The sequence below is a fragment of the Procambarus clarkii genome, chromosome 5 (genome assembly GCF_040958095.1).
Source record: "Procambarus clarkii isolate CNS0578487 chromosome 5, FALCON_Pclarkii_2.0, whole genome shotgun sequence".
Taxonomy (NCBI): domain Eukaryota; kingdom Metazoa; phylum Arthropoda; class Malacostraca; order Decapoda; family Cambaridae; genus Procambarus; species Procambarus clarkii.
Window position 1 is genome coordinate 3,131,225 of NC_091154.1, and position 20,368 is coordinate 3,151,592.

Here is a 20,368-nt window from a genome sequence, read left to right on the forward strand (position 1 = left end):
TGTAAAGCTTAAACTTTCCAGTCTTTCTCAGACAACTGGGAATGTAAACACTGAGAACTTGTAAACAATTTGTAAACAAAAGGGCCCATGGAGACTGACGCCACAGGTATTTGTCATGTGGCCCCACTTGTGGCCCTGCTGGGGTTTGTGGCCCATTTGTGGCCCTGCTGGGGTTTGTGGCCCACTTGTGGCTATGCTGGGGTTTGTGGCCCACTTGTGGCCCTGCTGGGGGTTTGTGGCCCTGCTGGGGTTTGTGGCCCACTTGTGGCCCTGCTGGGGGTTTGTGGCCCTGCTGGGGTTTGTGGCCCACTTGTGGCCCTGCTGGGGTTTGTGGCCCACTTGTGGCCCTGCTGGGGTTTGTGGCCCACTTGTGGCCCTGCTGGGGTTTGTGGCCCACTTGTGGCCCTGCTGGGGTTTGTGGCCCACTTGTGGCCCTGCTGGGGTTTGTGGCTCACTTGTGGCCCTGCTGGGGTTTGTGGCTCACTTGTGGCCCTGCTGGGGTTTGTGGCTCACTTGTGGCCCTGCTGGGGTTTGTGGCTCACTTGTGGCCCTGCTGGGGTTTGTGGCTCACTTGTGGCCCTGCTGGGGTTTGTGGCTTACTTGTGGCCCTGCTGGGGTTTGTGGCCCACTTGTGGCCCTGCTGGGGTTTGTGGCCCACTTGTGGCCCTGCAGGGGTTTGTGGCCCGCTTGTGGCCCTGCTGGGGTTTGTGGCCCTGCAGGGATTTGTGGCTCACTTGTGCCCATGCTGGGGTTTGTGGCCCACTTGTGGCCCTTCTGAGGTTTGTGATCCACTTGTTGCCATGCTGGAGGTTTGTGGCCCACTTGTGGCCCTTCTGAGGTTTGTGGCCCACTTGTTGCCATGCTGGGGGTTTGTGGCCCACTTGTTGCTCTGCTGGGGTTTGTGGCCCACTTGTGGCCATGCTGGGGTTTGTGGCCCACTTGTGGCCCTGCTGGGGTTTGTGGCCCACTTGGGGGATAGGCATGGCTTTGTTTGTGGGCCACTTGTGGCCATGCATTTGTTATTTTTAAGTTGATGGTCAAAAGTCTTCCTGTTACTTTCTTCATATTGTGTAGCCTTGACATGTTGAACAAGTTGGAATTAGAATAATTCACAAAGATACTCTGGAGGCACTGAACTACAGGCCAGTGTTCAGTCCCATCCCAAATCCTTATCCTGACAGTCTTAATGGCTTGGTGCTTTCCCCCTGATAATTCACTCCCTAACTTGTATTCAAGTGAGGTGGTGGATGCCAAAAGACCATCAGTAATTTTTGAAATACCTTGGGACATGTTCCCGGCTGATGCATCTATGTTCTGGTTGACCAGACCATCGACCAGGAGGCCTGGTCAGAGACCGGGTCACAGGGACGTTGATCCCTGAAATCGACGCAAGATAATTGCAAAGGTGACAGAGTACTGAGAAGGGATGTCATGAGTGTAGTTCTGGTCCTGTGACTACACTTGGGTAATTACCGGTCGGAATTGGAAGGAACCTATGAAAAGATCTCTGCTGCCACTGTGGAGCGCGGACCTGCCTTTGAGGGGTTTAGATTCTGCTTGAGGGTCCTATGGTAGTGTTCCGTATTCGGAAATGCACTTTTCAGCATTCACATTAAAACTGTGATTTATTTTTTATTTTGAACCGTGTTAAAAATGGTTAACCATGTTAAAAATGTTAAATAACATTGTTCATCTCAATGTAGTAGCGTACTTTTAAATAGCTGCACAGTTATAATTAAAATAATTCAATATGTCGGGGGACAGGCAGCCAGCTTATACATATAGTACATGTTAGGCCTATATTGAGATCTCCCCTTCCCCCTTCAGGGTCAAATTACTGACCCTCCCCAGGATGCAACCTCACAACAAGCTGACTTATCTCCTGGGTACCTATTTACTGCTAGGTGGTGGTGGTTTACTGCATAAGGTGATAGGTAACACGCCCAACCATTACTGTCCCGCCCGGGATTTGAACACAGAATTCTTGATTGTGAGTTGTCAATGAACCCAACTGTACTATCGCGACCCTCAAGTTTAGGGGTTAATTCTCTTATGTCTCTAGGAATGTACCCCTGTATAATATCGGGATGCTATTATGCATTCTTTGCATTACAGAAAAATTGAATTTTAATCTACATTTTCCACATCCACAGCAACAGCATCACTAACAAACCTGACAAGATCAAATCAACAACAGCACCATAATGGCACCCAAGAAGATGAATGGTACTTTGTTGCTTCCGATCCACCTCCCCAATGCACGAGTCCTCCGCACACGGAAGATGCTAAACACATTCCCACACTTTACCTCCGTCGTGCTAAGGGTGACTCCACCCCACTCGACTCTCATGTCCGGCATCACAGTCCTCATACTGTTGCCAAGGTATGACATGGCTTTAATGTTTATTTTTAGTACAGTATTGTTAGTTCAGCAAATTATAAATTTCCAGGTTCATGGTGATTGTGGATTGGATTTTCTTCAGGTGTGATCTTGTTAACACTTTCGAGCCTACGGCATGCACGCTGCCAACTTAGAGGTCACCCCCCGGCGTGCTGGTGACCGTGCGGGTAAGCACGTGGTGATACCCAAATGTGTATACTCGTTTCAGTTTTCTCGCCTTAATTCTTGTGCTACATCGTTCATTTTGGTATCGTTGTGTTTGCAATAGAATTCCCTACAGGTGTACCAGTATATGCATATAATGTCCAAAAGCCTGGTGTGACTCCCAACAGCAAAGCCTAAAGTCGGCAAAAGTTACCCGTGAGTGCACAAAATCAGTAAAATATGTATACTAATTTCAGTTTTCTCACCTTAATTCTCGTGCTACGTCGTTCGTTTTGATATCATTGTGTACACAATTAAATTCCCTACAAGTGTATATGTATATAATGTCCAAAAGCCTAGTGAGACTCTCCACAGCAGAGCCTAAAGTTACCCATGAAGAGCATTGATTTGCACACCACAACCTAATGTGTATACTCGTTCAGATTGATAACATCAATTTTTGTGTTGCTCGTTTTGGTATCAAATTGTTTGCAATATAAAGGTGTGTATTTTAAAACTAGTCCCATAATAATAGATCAATAGCTGGAATTTTAACAAATATTTTAATTTTGGACACTCATCACAAAATTATTTATATCTTTCCAGTGTTCTGACATAAATTTTTGTGTTACATCTTTCATTTTGATATCAAATTGCTCGCAGTCTTAAGGTGCACATTTTAAAATTACTGTAGTCCCATAATAATAGGACAATAAATAGAATTTTAACAAATATTTTAAAATTTTGACCAAAAATGTATTTATAATCTTTCAAGTGTTCTGACATCAAGTTTCATGTTACATCTTTTATTTTGGTATCAAATTGTGTGCACTCTAAAGGCGCTCATTTTAAAACAATCCTGAAGTCGATCGGATAAAAAATTAATTTTATACAAATATTTTTGTATTAGACGCAAGCACAGTGCACGGCTAGGAGAAAAAAAGTGGATGCGAGCGGTGTCCAAAGAGACCGATAGTGTTAACATGAAAGTATTATTGCTAATGAATGGCTGTCAATTGTTTCGATGGTAGAGGTAATCCTCAAACGGTTTTATAAATAGTTCATCAAAGAGTTACCAGATCAACCAGTCTGTGATTGCTATGAGAGCCTGCAGGTCTCATAGCAAGAGACCGTGCAGACCTATTTGATCTGCAAAGACAAACTGCCTTGCAGACCAAATAATCACCCTTGACTGCAATTGTGGAAGTATCAAAAATCATCCACAAGTAATTTTCAAGTGTGTAATTTTCCAAGACTCAGGGGTGACTTGAAATTTATAAAATTAAGTACAGTATTGCATGAAGACCAAACCGCACACCAGAAGATGAAGAGACGACGACGTTTCGGTCCGTCCTGGACCATTATCAAGACAATCGACTTGATAATGGTCCAGGACGGACCGAAATGTCGTCATCTCTTCATCTTCGGGAGTGTGGTTTGGTCATCATATCTTCAGCCACGTTATTGTGACTCATCGTCTGCATACAGTATTGCTTTTCCCAATGGGAGTTGAGTTGTCATTGAGGAAATGACAACTGGTGGACCAAACTCTCACAAGTCGAGCCTGGCCTCGGGCCGGGCTTGGGGAGTAGAACAACTCCCAGAACCCCATCAAGCAGGTATCAACCAGGAAATGTAATATTGCGATCTCTGCAGTCGAAGTGTTAATGCGTTTTCTACATTTGAAATACAGTACAGTATACAGTATTACAGTCGAACATGTTTGGAAATAGCACCTCTGTATCTAGATTATTGTCTAGGCATGCCACAGTGTACCTGTCAGCCGGCATGTGGGTGTGTGTTCTTTCATATTTTGATTAATTTTTGCTTCTTCTCCCCTGTTTATTAACTTAATTCATTTCATCACTACAGCTTCTTTGTGGTGTGGAGTTAACATTGGTTATTTGACTTGTGTATGGGACATAAAGTTGATTATGGCAGTTTGGGTTTATCATGTTGTGGAGTATGTTAGAGGTCCATGTTGTGAAGTATGTTAGAGGTCCATGTTGTGGAGTATATGTTAGAGGTCCATGTTGTGGAGTATGTTAGAGGTCCATGTTGTGGAGTATGTTAGAGGTCCATGTTGTGGAGTATATGTTAGAGGTCCATGTTGTGGAGTATGTTAGAGGTCCATGTTGTGAAGTATGTTAGAGGTCCATGTTGTGGAGTATGTTAGAGGTACATGTTGTGAAGTACTGTATGTTAGAGGTCCATGTTGCAGAGTATGTTAGAGGTCCATGTTGTGGAGTATGTTAGAGGTCCATGTTGTGGAGTATGTTAGAGGTCCATGTTGTGGAGTATGTTAGAGGTCCATGTTGTGGAGTATGTTAGAGGTCCATGTTGTGGAGTATGTTAGAGGTCCATGTTGTGAAGTATATGTTAGAGGTCCATGTTGTGGAGTATGTTAGAGGTCCATGTCTTGAAGTATATGTTAGAGGTCCATGTTGTGGAGTATGTTAGAGGTCCATGTTGTGGAGTATGTTAGAGGTCCTTGTTGTGGAGTATGTTAGAGGTCCATGTTGTGGAGTATGTTAGAGGTCCATGTTGCAGAGTATGTTAGAGGTCCATGTTGTGGAGTATGTTAGAGGTCCATGTTGTGGAGTATGTTAGAGGTCCATGTTGCAGAGTATGTTAGAGGTCCATGTTGTGGAGTATGTTAGAGGTACTGTACTCACTTTTCCCTGAATGACTTAAGGCTATTTTTTTACCCCCGGATAATTCAAGGTGTCTGTGTATTCAAAGTGAGTCAAGGACTTTATTGCTTGAGGACAACTCTAGGGAATCATTTCCTTAGGATGACTCAAAGGCTCCATATCCTGAGGATAATTTATGCCCTCTATATCCACAGGATGATGCACGGCCTCCATTTTCCTATAGTCAGCTGATTTCGGAGGCAATTTTATCATCTCCCACCAAACAGTGTACATTGAGAGAGATAATTTCATACATCTCGCAAAAATACCCATATTACAAGCCGGACTCCAAAGGATGGAAGGTAATAATATTAATTTGTTTTCCTCATTAACCTTTAAACTGTGCAGCTGTTTAAAAGTATTACATTGAGGTGTGTGTTACTAAAAGTTTGAAGGTGAAGGAAAGACCCAATTTATGTTCATGTGTATTAAAAACAGGTGGGAATCAAAGACTGCAATTGGAGCAGTGTAAGGGTTAAGTTTCCTATTGCAGTAAATTACAGACAAATGTTTTGAGTACCTTTATCGGGTGACCTGTCTGGGCAGATATGGCAATTGGGGGACCTTGATAAGCCGTACAGACAGTTTTCTTGACCCTGACAATAGAGAAACTGTTGTAAGTGGTTTCTCTACAAATGTCAAATATGTACTGTATGTGTGCATCACTTTCATTTTTGTTCAGTTAACTAAATTGGATATGGTTCACAAAAACTTGAAATGATTTAATGTAGAGTATGTAGAGTAAACAATTAATTTTAATCTCCAATAAATTAACTTCTCCATTGTTTGAATTCTTTCTACTTACTATTTCTGATTTTTCATAACAATTAGTTAGCATAGATACGGTTTCTGTTACTGATTGACGTGTCCTCCTCAGAACTCCATCCGACATTGCCTGTCATTGTATAAAAAATTCGTCAAATTCCCACATTTGACCGCAGGCAGCCTCTGGAAAATTGACCCAGGATTTGAGTTAAATTCTAAAAGGAAGTTGTATCAGCGCCAGAATTTGAAGAAACGTGCTGTTGGCATCTCTAAAGCTACTGTCACTTCTGTCTTGGAAAGGTTTGTTTTGTTCATGGAAGAGACTTCCTCATTGTCTTTTCAGAGGAGCGTTATTATTTTCTGGGAGGAGCCCTCCTCAGTAGCTGCTGGGAGGAGCCCTCCTCAGTAGCTGCTGGGAGGGGCCCCACCTCAGTAGCTGCTGGGAGGGTCCCCTCAGTAGCTGCTGGGAGGGCCCCATCAGTAGCTGCTGGGAGGGTCCCCTCAGTAGCTGCTGGGAGGGCCCCATCAGTAGCTGCTGGGAGGGCCCTCCTCAGTAGCTGCTGGAGGGGCCCCGCCTCAGTAGCTGCTGGGAGGGGCCCCGCCTCAGTAGCTGCTGGGAGGGTCCCCTCAGTAGCTGCTGGGAGGGGCCCCGCCTCAGTAGCTGCTGGGAGGGCCCCATCAGTAGCTGCTGGGAGGGGCCCTGCCTCAGTAGCTGCTGGGAGGGGCCCTGCCTCAGTAGCTGCTGGGAGGGCCCCATCAGTAGCTACTGGGAGGGCCCCATCAGTAGCTGCTGGGAGGGTCCCCATCAGTAGCTGCTGGGAGGGTCTCCATCAGTAGCTGCTGGGAGGGCCCCTTCAGTAGCTGCTGGGAGGGCCCCATCAGTAGCTGCTGGGAGGGCCCCTTCAGTAGCTGCTGGGAGGGCCCCATCAGTAGCTGCTGGGAGGGGCCCCTTCAGTAGCTGCTGGGAGGGCCCCTTCAGTAGCTGCTGGGAGGTCCCCTTCAGTAGCTGCTGGGAGGGCCCCTTCAGTAGCTGCTGGGAGGGCCCCATCAGTAGCTGCTGGGAGGGCCCCTTCAGTAGCTGCTGGGAGGGCCCCTTCAGTAGCTGCTGGGAGGGCCCCATCAGTAGTTGCTGGGAGGGCCCCATCAGTAGCTACTGGGAGGGCCGCATCAGTAGCTGCTGGGAGGGCCCCCTCAGTAACTACTGGGAGGGCCCCATCAGTAGCTGCTGGGGGGGGCCCCATCAATAGCTGCTGGAAGGGCCCCCCATCAGTAGCTGCTGGGAGGGCCCCCTCAGTAGCTACTGGGAGGGGCCCATCAGTAGCTGCTGGGAGGGGCCCCCATCAGTAGCTACTGGGAGGGCCCCCTCAGTAGCTACTGGGAGGGGCCCATCAGTAGCTGCTGGGAGGGCCCCCATCAGTAGCTACTGGGAGGGCCCCCATCAGTAACTGCTGGGAGGGCCCTCTCAGTAGCTACTGGGAGGGGCCCATCAGTAGCTGCTGGGAGGGCCCCCATCAGTAGCAATTAGGAGGGGCCCCCATCAGTAGCTACTGGGAGGGCCCCCTCAGTAGTTACTGGGAGGGGCCCCAGAGTAGCTGCTGGGAAGGCCCCCATCAGTAGCTACTGGGAGGGCCCTCATCAGTAGCTGCTGGGAGGGCCCCCATCAGTAGCTACTGGGAGGGCCCCCTCAGTAGCTACTGGGAGGGGCCCATCAGTAGCTACTGGGAGGGCCCCCTCAGTAGCTACTGGGAGGGCCCCCTCAGTTGCTACCTGAGCTAAATTCTAACAGAGTTCAGGCAAGTTTTGAGCTTCAAAACTTCGTATTTCAAGCTGGCATGATTGAGGAAAGATGTACAGCACAGTACACTTCACTTCATAAATGTTTGATGAATCCCGGACCAGAGCAGAATGTGCTCACTCTATGAGGTAACTGAGGCTTGCGTGCCTGAGACCAATCCCGGACCAGAGCAGAATGTGCTCACTCTATGGGGTAACTGAGGCTTGCGTGCCTGAGACCAACCTGGAAGTGCTTGGTAAATGGTTCCAAGAAGGTGAACTGATAGTTAACAAGATTGCTTCCATGGTGGTGACCTCTTGTGCCAAGGAAGGCTTGAGTATGGTTTTGTGTTTTTGGAATAAACATTTTTGGGTTATTCTTGGCTAGATTTATTAATTTTGCCTGTCACACATTGCCACCTTGACTACCCTAGAGAGAGAGAGTTTTCGGAGTTCCTGTACTCACTTGGTTGTACTCACCTAGTTGTGCTTGCGAGGGTTGAGCTCTGGCTCTTTGGTCCTGCCTCTCAGCTGTCAATTAACTGGTGTACAGATTCCTGAGCTTCTTGAGCTCTATCATATCTACATTTGAAACTGTGTATGGAGGCTGGCTCCACCACATCACTTCCTAGTGCATTCCATTTACTAACTATTCTGACACTGGAAAAAGTTCTTTCTAATGTCTCTGTGGCTCATTTGGGTACTCAGCTTCCACCTGTGTCTCCTTGTGTGTGTACAACCCGTGGTAAATAATCCATCCTTGGCTACCCTGTCGCACTGTGGCAGTGGACTGTCCTGCCTGACTGTGCATGACCCTTGCCATTGGACTGTACCTTAGGAAGAAGTGGAATGACATGCTTAAATAAAAAAAAAATACATAGAAAACTCAACGTCAAATTTTTGTTATTCTTTACTCTGTCATGAAAAAACTACCTATTCTTTCTGGATAAAGAAAAGTAATTGTTTTTCATATTAGTACAGTGGTGACACTCACCTCACAGCCCGTCACCTTGATTTGCCGCAATGTACAAAATCCACTGGCCGAACCAAACCAGAAATGCGTAAACCCAAGCCACCCACCAACTTAAGAACCAACCGAGGCATAGAAAACATGGGTATGTGAGAGCCGCTACTCTTCCAAGTACAGTACCGTATGTTGCATTAGGTACTGTACATTGGTTACGATAACATACCATAATGGGGTATTAGTTGAGAGGATGGGTTGCACAGCACGCTTCACAAACAATACTTGATCCCCAGGAAGGCAGAAACACAACCTATCCCATTAGGAGCCCACTGAGGCTCATCAAGAGGCTAAATTTGGCTCTGTCGTACTGCAAATATATTTAAAGCTGTCATTGGAGTCTGCCTCTGCCATCAGGGGGTTAGAGTCATCAAACAGTCATGTAACCACTTAAGACGCCTGTACGTTCCTTCTCGATCATGGTACTGTACCTTAGTCAATATTTATTAAACCGTGTATGAGCTTGGAATGCTGCGAGGTCATTCTTGATCCAAGGTTATAGACAACCTTGTAGCACTTCATAGCTTACAAACTGTGTAATAAATATAACCTAGCTGACTTGACTGAAGAAAAAATGTTCAGGTTTCATAAGCGGACACATGAAGGCTTGATAAAGCCTGGGCATTAAGTACTGGATCGAATTATCTCTAGTTCCTCCCTAGCACAAATAATGACTGCAAATTAAACTATTTGAAAAGTTCCCTGTGGCACCAGTGCCAGAATATTGTCCTACCTGACTGCATGATCATGTCCAATTGCTACAATGGATCTTACTTTAGAGAACAGATTAATCTATTCAGGAAGGTGCTTTTCATATTAATCTTTAAACAGTTCAGCTAAACTAATTAAAAGTCCTATATCATGGTGTGCATGAAAAATATAAAGTACTTTATCCATAATCCATAAGGATCGGTTGCACATTTTTATTTATTTATTTATGTATTTATTTATACATAAAAGAGTTCTTGTATTCTTGTACATGGTGATCTGAACATAGGAGGTAATCGCAGGTAGCAATTGGAAAAGTTTAAGGGTTAACTCATAGCCTCATTTTTTTAGTGTTGACCAGAAGGTGAAGGGACGACGACGTTTCGGTCCGTCCTGGACCATTCTCACAATCGACTTGAGAATGGTCCAGGACGGACCGAAACGTCGTCGTCCCTTCACTTTATATTGTGTGGCCTGGTCAACATACTTTAGCCACGTTATTGTGACTCATCGCCTCATTTTTTTACTTACAGTATTAATTTCTTTGTAACTTTTAGTATTTATTGTTGAATTCAACCTTTATTCTGTGCACCAAGGTCTGTACAAAGCTCTGGTGGAAGTAGATCGTCAACACCTGAGTCATCATCGCGGGAAGGGTCACTGGTACACAAGTATTTTGACTTCACCGCACCGTACCCCTCGGAGTCCCTAACTGCCATGGCTGTTAATACTACTGCAGGTGCTGTTAATGCTACTGCTTCGGATGTCATTAGAACTACTGTGGCGGATGTTTCTAATACTACAACATTCTGTGCAATAGACCGTGCCAGCATTCATACTATCGATGGTGTTAGTACTAATGTTGTTGGTGTTCAGTCGTCCAGTTCACGTCCTATACCACCGTGTCACCAGCATCAGAAAGGTAGGATGTTTGTGCTCGATGTTTTGTTTGATCTCATTTACAGTTCTGTATTTTACTGTACTGTACCTGTATTGTACTTTGTAAATTAAATAAAACTGAAGGGACATGCCTAATTTGTTATGTAGTACAGGTATATATAAATTTGTACAATTCATTTAAGGGTCTCCGTAGTAGAATAGAGGATCCAGGTTCGATCTCCAGATGGGAGAGAAATGATTGGGCACATTTCCTTTCACCTGATACACTAGTTCACCTAGCAGTAAATAGGTACATTCCTCGACAGTTAGGCAACTGTTGTGGGGTTGCATCCTTGGGAGGGTCAGTAGTTCGACCTGGGGAAGACTTCGATCCTAAAGTAGCCTATATAGCCTAAAGTATATTCAGTATGTACAGGCTTCTTGTCCCAGACAAAAGAAATTCATTTATTGATTAGTTAATTGTTATGCAAGAAGATTATGGTATATAATATAGCCTCATTTATTAAAATGCAATGTACCTGAGGACTTTCAAAAATAGTTTTCTGTGGACTTGAGAAGGACCAGCTTCTGTTCCTCTTGATTTGTTATAATTAAGGAAATATGATCTAATTATGGTCCTAAACTGAAATGTACATTTCATATAGTAATACTGTAATGCACAAAAAACATGCATATATTGAATATTATTTATCAGACACTGTCATTGTCTCAACACTCGGGTCAAAAGCTTGGCTGGTCAAACTTTCTCTTCTGCAAACTTGTGGTCTTTTCTGTTAAGAACATAATAATTCAGGAAATTACAGAAAACTTATTGCCTGTACAAGATGACTCCTATGTAAAGTATATCTACCAAACTCATTCATATACATGTCTAACCTATGCTTGAAATAATGCAATGATTCCATGCCTACAGTATTACGGTACCCGGTAATTTGTTCCATAAATCAAGTCTTTTTCTCAACCATATTTACCCCAGGTCATGCCTGAATTAATAATAATGTTAATAATTTCTGTTGTCAGGTTACAGGAAGCCTGTACTGTAGCTTATCAAAGTCCACCCATAGGCAAATTACTGACCTTCCCCAGGATACAACCCACAATAGTTGCCTAAGTCCCAGGTACCTATTTAGAGTTAGGAATACAGAGGCACCAGTTTTTTTTTTCTACCACAGACATGGCCACACATTTACAATGCTAACCAACATATATATATTTTCTTCTGTCCTTCTTGGACAGGGGTTAGAGATCTGTTAAACATATAGTTCAGTGATTTATTGAACATCAATCAACCACAGAAGGTGATTGTAGTGCTTATAAAATGCTTAACTAAACCTAAATACATAAATACACATATTTACATCTGCTCTACATAAACAGTGTTCGATGAAGCACCAGGTGAAAGAATACGTACCCAACTACTACTGTCTCGCCGGAGGATCAAATTTGGGATCTCCGTTTGAGTATTAAGGACATAAACCTCTGTACTTATTGCTCCCACTTATCCTCGATGGACAAAACTACTGTACTGAATAATATATATATATATATATATATATATATATATATATATATATATATATATATATATATATATATATGTCGTACCTAATAGCCAGAACGCACTTCTCAGCCTACTATTCAAGGCCCGATTTGCCTAATAAGCCAAGTTTTCATGAATTAATGTTTTTTCGTCTACCTAACCTACCTAACCTAACCTAACCTAGCTTTTTTTGGCTACCTAACCTAACCTTACCCATAAATATAGGTTAGGTTAGGTTAGGTAGGGTTGGTTAGGTTCGGTCATATATCTACGTTAATTTTAACTCCAATAAAAAAAAATTGACCTCATACATAGAGAAAAGGGTTGCTTTATCATTTCATAAGAAAAAAATTATAGTAAATATATTAATTCAGGAAAACTTGGCTTATTAGGCAAATCGGGCCTTGCATTGTAGGCTGACAAGTGCGTTCTGGCTACTAGGTACGACATATATATATATATATATATATATATATATATATATATATATATATATATATATATATATATATATATATATACAGTATACATGTGTATATATATATATATCTTAGTCCTATTAATTAAGACATTAGAAAGTACATTGATGACAAGCAATTATAGCAAATGTGGGGTTCGTAATAATGGTTTAGGATCCAGGATATTCAGATGTATAATATAATGCCTACAACAAAAAGGAAACCGAAGACATCTGCTGCATTGCATGAAATGAGAAATTGAATAAACTGAGCAGTACCATAATTAGTCAAGAGGTAACAATTGATGAGATTAAAGAAGAATGTTGTAATAAAAGTAAAAGACCTACAATATGGTCACAAGGATCTGATAAAACAGTTTCACGATCATCAGTGGACAATAAAAAGTAATCTTGGGGCATGATGATGATGATGATGAAGATTAAACCACCCAAAAGGTGGCACGGGCATGAATAGCCCGTAAGTGGTGGCCCTTTTGAGCCATTACCAGTATCAAGAGCTGGTACTGGAGATCTGTGGAGGTGCGACTGCATCCTGCGTGACGGGAGATGTCTCCCGTCGGGGCATGATGCTCAGGAGTGTGTGGAGGGAACGCCAACAGAGAAAACACTGGGTATACAGATAAGAGTTGATCAAAGAGATTCAGAAGTTTTAGAGAGAATGAAAGGGAACTATCAAGAGAAAGCATCACGCCATTACAACTATGGCCCTTCGCATGGTATGGACCAGGATAAGGATCTGGGATGGGGTCGGATGGAGGTAAGGAATGGTGCCCAACTACTTGGACAGTTTGGGATTGAGTCCCAATCTGCATGAAGCAAGAACCTGCATGAAGCGAGAGAAGCGAGAGAAAAGTGAAAAAATAACCTCATTGTAAGAAACCTTGTAAAAACTAAAAGTAATATCAGATCAACAAAATATTAAGATAATGATAAAGAAGTTGATTGATGAAGTGAAGGATCTAAGCATTTCCGAGGTAGGGAGGTTATTTTAAGGTTATCTTGAGATGATTTTGGGGCTTTAGTGTCCCCATGGCCCGGTCCTCGACCAGGCCTCCACCCCCAGGAAGCAGCCCGTGACAGCTGACTAACACCCAGGTACCTATTTTACTGCTAGGTAACAGGGGCATAGGGTGAAAGAAACTCTGCCTATTGTTTCTCGCCGGTGCCCGGGATCGAACTCAGGACCACAGGATCAGAAGTCCAGCGTGCTGTCCGCTCGGCCGACCGGCTCCCCCTTATGTATGTTATAAAAGGGAGGTTATGTATGTTAGTGGCACAGAAGTAATGTATTCAGAAGTGCACGACCCTTAAAATTTCTGGATGAGTATAACAATATTTACATATATCAGTATATATTTTTTTTTTTTTTTGAGATATATACAAGAGTTGTTACATTCTTGTACAGCCACTAGTACGCGTAGCGTTTCGGGCAAGTTCTTAATCCTATGGTCCCTGGAATACGATTCCCTGCCGCGAAGAATCGTTTAAATATCACAGTGAAACAACAACAGTGTAAAAATGACAAAGAATTGAGAGTCAAAGGAGTTGAGACATGCAAACCAAATCACAAGTACAAAGGTTAAATAAAGAAAATGGGCTGATCTCATTGAAACTTTAATAAATTACTGAATAATTTGGAGGATGTGGTTAGGACGAGACTTGTATCTCAACGTCTAACCAAATGTAAGACGTTGAGATGTAAGTCTTGTCCTCACCACACACTCAGACCTTGACAAAGCACTCAGTAGAGTGTGAAAGACTTGGTGTAAATTACATAAATTTCACAAATACACAAGTGTGGGGTTTTATCCAAACTAATAAAAATAATAATGTTAATACTAGTACAACTAATAATTTATTGACATAATAATACACTATCGGGGGACAGGCAGCCAGTGTATATATATACATGATAGGCTTATGGTGGACTTAGGTGGGTGGAATTGCTGACCCTCCCCCAGGATGCAACCCCCTCAACAACCTGACTACCTCTTGGGGTATCTTTTACTGCTAGGTGAACAGGTTCATTAGGTGATAGGAAACGTGCTCAACCGTCCCGCCCGGGATTCGAACCGGGAATTCTCAATTGTAAGTCGAGAATGAACATAGGTAAGAGAAGTACTGTGCATAAAGCCATTAATACGTAGTGCGCATTTCGGAGATAATTTAAGATAAAATAGTAAGAATCATGAAAGGTTTAATGAGACAGACACTTAAATAGAAGCACCAATATAATGGGTATAACTCTCATGTATAATATAGATAGATGAGAGAAGTAATAATATTTTAAAAGAAGTAAGAGCCGACGAGTAATACGGATTTTATATATAACCTATTTTATATTTAGTCTTTATATATAGTCTGCCTCCACATCCCCAATTTCCCATGGGGAGTAAAATTCATTATAACCGCAATAACATAGCCGAGAATAATAATAATAACAACAATGATAATAACGAGACCAAGTGGGCGTAGAGAAGCATAATATAATGAGTGAGGAGGTAATAATATGAGCCGTGGGAGCGGGGAAAAGAACCATCGGGCCGGCGGGCGCTGGCCTCGCCGCTCTCGCCACCAACAACAACCTCTTCTGCGCTGCCCGCCATCACTGTGAGTCTCTCTCCGCCTGTTTTGACCTCTTACGCCCACGTGCCCACTCCGGGTGAGCCCCGGCACCCCTCACGCCCATGCCCTGGCACTCCTGGCACCCCCTGGCACCCGCGTGCCGGGGTTGTGAGGCGGGGGACGCGGGAAATAAGGGTGGGAGGAGGTGGTGGTGGAATGTTGTGGAAACGTGGTGTTGGGGGGGTCTAGTGCCGTGGTGGGGTTTGGGTTGGTGGGGGTTTGTTTGGGTTTAACGTCGTGGTGGGGGTATTGGTGGGGTTTTAGGAGGGTATGGTGTGGTTTATGAGGGGCATGAACCCATGGTGTGGTTCATGCCCCCTCCATAGTGTGGTATATGGGAAGGGCATGGTATGGAGGTGGTTTCTGTGGGATAGCATGTTTGTTTGAAAGTCAACCTCTATGTACCTTGACCCGAATAAAAAAAATTAATTTGAATATTGGAAGTGGGCGGTGGGATAGGGAATCATTTCAGGCATGTTGATACATTTTGGTTTTAGACTATCCCGAGGCTATGGAAAATGCCGCCTCACGGCTGATTGTCCCGTTGTGTTCAGCACTGTATACACCTAGTGAACCTGGTCAAGGAGGTATTGAAGATGTCTTAATGCTCTAGGCAGCACCTAACTAAACTACGTGCCTGGCGTGTGTAATTTTCTCGTTTTCCTTTTTTATTGACTGCGGCTGAGGTTAGGTTATCTTGAGATGGTTCTGGGGCTTAGCGTGCCGCGGCCCGGTTCTCAACCAGGCCTCCTCGAGGTTGTAGAGATAAATGTCGGATATTTTGCACATGTTCGTACCTCTCCAAGAGTTGGTTCCCTTAACAGCCTTCATAGTAGTCTCTTTGGGTCAGACATTGTGAACTTCCCAGATACTTTTAATGTTTTTTTTATTTTTAGCGTTGGCTCTACTTTTGGTCCGACATTGACCTTGTAACATGTCGACGCCTGCAGACGAGGAGTCACAATAACGTGGCTGAAATATGTTGACCAGACCACACACTAGGAGGTGAAGGGAGGACGACTTTTCGGTCCGTCCAGGACCATTCTCAAGTTGATTGTGACGATCATTCTCACAATCGACTTAAGAATGGTCCAAGACGGACCGAAAAGTCGTCGTCCCTTCACTTTCTAGTGCGTGGTGTAGTCAACATGTCAACGCCTGGTGCTTTGTCTGAGCTTCCTGTTTTATCCTCCAATGTTTTACCATTTGGTTTTTCTTTATTTGCATCCACAGATCTTTTATAACCATATTTGCATCAGACATGTAAAACTCGGACAATAATTGCTTAAATAATTATACGAGTGACTGCATTCCTCTATTGACATTCGTGACAGTGACGGCATTCCTCTATTGACATTCGTGAGTGACGGCATTCCTCTAGTGACATTCGTGACAGTGACGGCATTCCTCTAGTGACATTCGTGACAGTGACGGCATTCCTCTAGTGACATTCGTGACAGTGACTGCCTTTGTACCATGAAATGGTGGTAGGATTTTGTTCATGGGTCACGGTAAATGAAGTTACATCCACATGGATCAATTATGTCTGTATCATTCATGTTAAACCCAGACAATTGTTTAAAATCTTCATATGATAACTGCATTACTCTGTAAATTAACAATTGACAATTGCTGGCTAAGACTTAATGGTGAACTTAGTATGAAGAGGAGGTGCTTTGTGGATGTAGGTGGTAGTGAAGGCTAAGATTTCAATAGGGCTTTTGAAAAAAAAAAATGAGATACTCGTTATCTTGTGATGATTTCGGGGCTTAAGTGTCCCCGCGGCCCGGTCCTCGACCAGACCTCCACCCCCAGGAAGCAGCCTTAGTAGCTGTCTAACTCCCAGGTACCTATTTACTGCTAGGTAACAGGGGCATCAGAGTGAAAGAAACATTTTGCCCATTTGTCTCCGCCTCCACCAGGGATTGAACCCGGAACCTCAGGACTATGAATCCGAAGCGCTGTCCACTCGCTAGCACACATTAATGCTATGACGCTATTAACGTTAGACAGCTCGTTGCCAGCCATTTAGTGTATTTCACTGTAGAATAGGAAAGATAAGGGTCAATTCGCATCGGACAACTCGCTAGCACATATTAATGCTGTATTGAGCTCGGGGTAACGATATATAGTTTTAACAATTAAAAAAATGATGTGTAAAGTCATTCGACTTTACTGTACCCCAATGGCAAATTTGTGTCCCTTTTGACAATATTTATGGCTTAGACCAGCACACACTATTTCACCTTGAGAGTATATCACAAGTGAAATGAAAATATTTAATATAAAGTTTATATTAAAATTATTGTATACAGTACTACTTGTCCACTTGTCAGGCAGATGTATTCAATGTCATACCCCAGGTCACGTTGGGCATGTCCACTTCAGTTTTGTCTCGACTGCATGAATGTTTATTATCAATTTAATTGTTACCTATTTTGTCACAGAATTCTAATGAGTAAAAAAAAAAGTTCAAGTTTTTGAAGTTAGAATATTATTGTACATTAATTTATAGATCATTTTGTTGTGTATCGGATGGAAATCTGATAATAGAACACTTGGACTGATGTCTCATTGCAAGTTGTTACATTGTTTGAATTGTTTACCACGTTAGATGTACACTATTCTTTATTATTGGTACAGTATTAAGAATGGCTAGAAATGCTGTTCAGGTTGATTGTGCGATGCAATAAAGACTTTTTGGCATTCTTGGCCACCTAGTGTGGCTCATTTACATCTGGCACTGTTAAACATGCATAAACAGTGCCATTTTTACCCCCCCCCCCCCCACCCACCCAAGAGGTGGTTTTGTAGCATCACTTATAACACTTCATAGATGTAGACACTAATGGGGACATGTTAATCTTGTGTTCATTGATCCACTCTTTGGATTGCAGGTGTCACGGCTAGTCCCCAAGACAATGGCAGATTACCTGCTGCTGCTTCTCCATCTCTTTCCAAGAATGAACCAACATCCCTTGAATTTATATTGCATGTGTTGGATAGGATCAAGAATGGGGAGTCTGTGCGGCATATCGCTAGTCGTCAGCAAATAGAATTGGTTTGAGGTGTTGGGAGGCATATGGAAGGTCATTAATGTAGATGAAAGAGGAGAGGGCCAAGTATGCTGCCCTGAGGAACACCAGTGTTGATGGGTAGGGTGGGAGAAATTGAATTATTCACAGAAACATACTGGAGCCTGTCAGTAAGGTAAGATTTGAGGTATTGCAGGGAGTGACCTCTGACTCCATAATGAAGTAATTTATGAAGACGGTTTTGGTGGTTGACAGTGTCAAAAGCTTTATGCAGGTCCACAAATAACCCAACAGGGAACTCATTTTTATCAAGAGCTGCATGTATCAAGTTAATCATACTAATAAGTGCATCGTTAGTGCTTTTTTTTGGGGTCTGAAGCCATATTGACAAGAGCTAAGTATACGGTGTTTGGCTAGATAAGAGTAGAGCTGCTTGTAGATTAGTTTTTCAAATATTTTGACAAGTTTGGCAGGATTGATATAGGTCTGTAGTTGTTAACATTAGTGAGATCACCACATTGTGGATAGGGGTTACTCTCGCTTTTTTTAGAATATCTGGAAAGTTTTGGAGTTCAAGTGACTTGTTGAAGAGCAATGCAATGGCAGGAGCTAAAGATCTGGAGGCTTTTTTGTAAATTAAAGTTGGTATCTCCTCAAGGGCACTAGACTTGGTTTTAAAGGAAAGGATTATCTCATTAACATCAGTGGAATTTGCAGGTGTTAGGTACAGAGACTGTGGATAGTTACCTGTAAGATAGTCCTGAACATCAGTATTGAAAGATGGAATATCATTTGCAAGGGATTACCCAATGGAAGAGAAGAACCTATTGAACTCAATAGCAGTATCAGAGGCTGTAAGCTGACCATCGTTATTGGACTGGAGTATTGGTTTGTTATTTAAATCTTCTTTGATCCCAATATTTGTGAAATTGTGCTCCATGTTTTCTTAATGTTGCCCTTTGTTTGGGTAAATTTATCTTCATAATATTTAGTTTTGGCTCTTCTAATTATTTTAGATAGCAATGATGAGTAATTCTTTGAAAATTCTTTGGAGACGATTCCTAACCTATACTACTTCTCAAGGTCATGTTTTTTATTAATGGATTTATTTATTTATTTATTTATTTATTTATTTATTTATTTATTTATTTATATACAAGAAGGTACATTGGGTTGTGAGAATACATAGCATAGTATTTACAATCTTGTTAAGCACTAGTATGCGCAGCATTTCGGGCAGGTCCTTAATCTAACAGATAATTTTAAGTAGTTAAATTCTAGCAGAATTAATAAAATGATAACAGATATATTGCAAGAAAAAAATGAGATGAGAGAGATTAGTAAGTATATTAAAGCACATTTGTATATTAAAGCTCTGATTGATTACATTGACAGCTTGATTGGTAATTTAAACAAGATTAATAGACACCATACAGCAGATTGATAGTACATATAAGAAGACAGCAATGATCACAATGGTAAAGATGTTCGGATTGGGTACATAAAGATTGGGAGATTGGGTAGCAATAGATACAGTGCAATTTTAAAGCAACAAGGTAAAAAACTATGAAGATGAAATTAGGTACTTTTTAATTTTGTTTTTGAATGACGCAAAAGTTGGACAGCTTTTCAATTCATTAGGGAGTGAGTTCCATAGACTGGGTCCCTTTATTTGCATAGTGTATTTACACTCCAACGGTTATTAGTAGAGTGGGAGAGGTTATATTATTGATGGCTACACATTGGTGTCTATCACCAAGATAGGATTGGATATAGTCCAGTGCATGGCCTCGGATTCCATAATGATGGAGTTTACTTAAGAGGTAATTGTGATTAACAGTATCAAAGGCCTATCTCAGGTCAATGAAGAGTCCAATCAGAAACTCATTTTTGTCAATGGCTGAGTAAATTATATCAAGGAGACTAATAATTACATCGTTGGTAATCTTTTGGGAGCGGAAGCCAAACTGACAGGGGCTAAGCATGTCAAATTTTACGAGATTGGAGTAGAGCTGTTTGTAGATAATTTTTTCAAATATGTTTGATAGTTTATTTATTTAAGTATTTAGGTATTCCCTTTGTATTTAAGGATTGTATCCTTAAATCCTGTATCCCTTTGTATCTAAACCTGAAACCTTTGTATCTAAGGATTTAAGTATTCCCTTTGTAAGCCCAGGATTGTTTAGCCTTTTAGTTGTGACTTGTTTTGTTAGCATAGGACAGTGGGTGTTATAAAGGCTGAGAGTTTTTTGAAGAAAAGATTGCACTGCTAGGTTGATTTA

At 42.5% G+C, this 20,368-nt stretch overlaps 1 protein-coding gene across 1 annotated transcript in view; it reads left to right on the plus strand.

Moving 5' to 3' along the window:
- The window catches only part of LOC123765330 (forkhead box protein C1), a 25,126-nt gene continuing 4,758 nt past the window's right edge, over positions 1-20,368 (plus strand). Inside the window, exons 1-6 of the mRNA XM_069305226.1 lie at positions 1-106; positions 2,154-2,383; positions 5,394-5,540; positions 6,116-6,303; positions 10,105-10,430; positions 17,949-18,112. Coding sequence (XP_069161327.1) covers positions 88-106; positions 2,154-2,383; positions 5,394-5,540; positions 6,116-6,303; positions 10,105-10,430; positions 17,949-18,112 — 1,074 coding nt within the window. The 5' untranslated portion in view covers positions 1-87. The remainder of the gene's footprint in view (positions 107-2,153; positions 2,384-5,393; positions 5,541-6,115; positions 6,304-10,104; positions 10,431-17,948; positions 18,113-20,368) is intronic.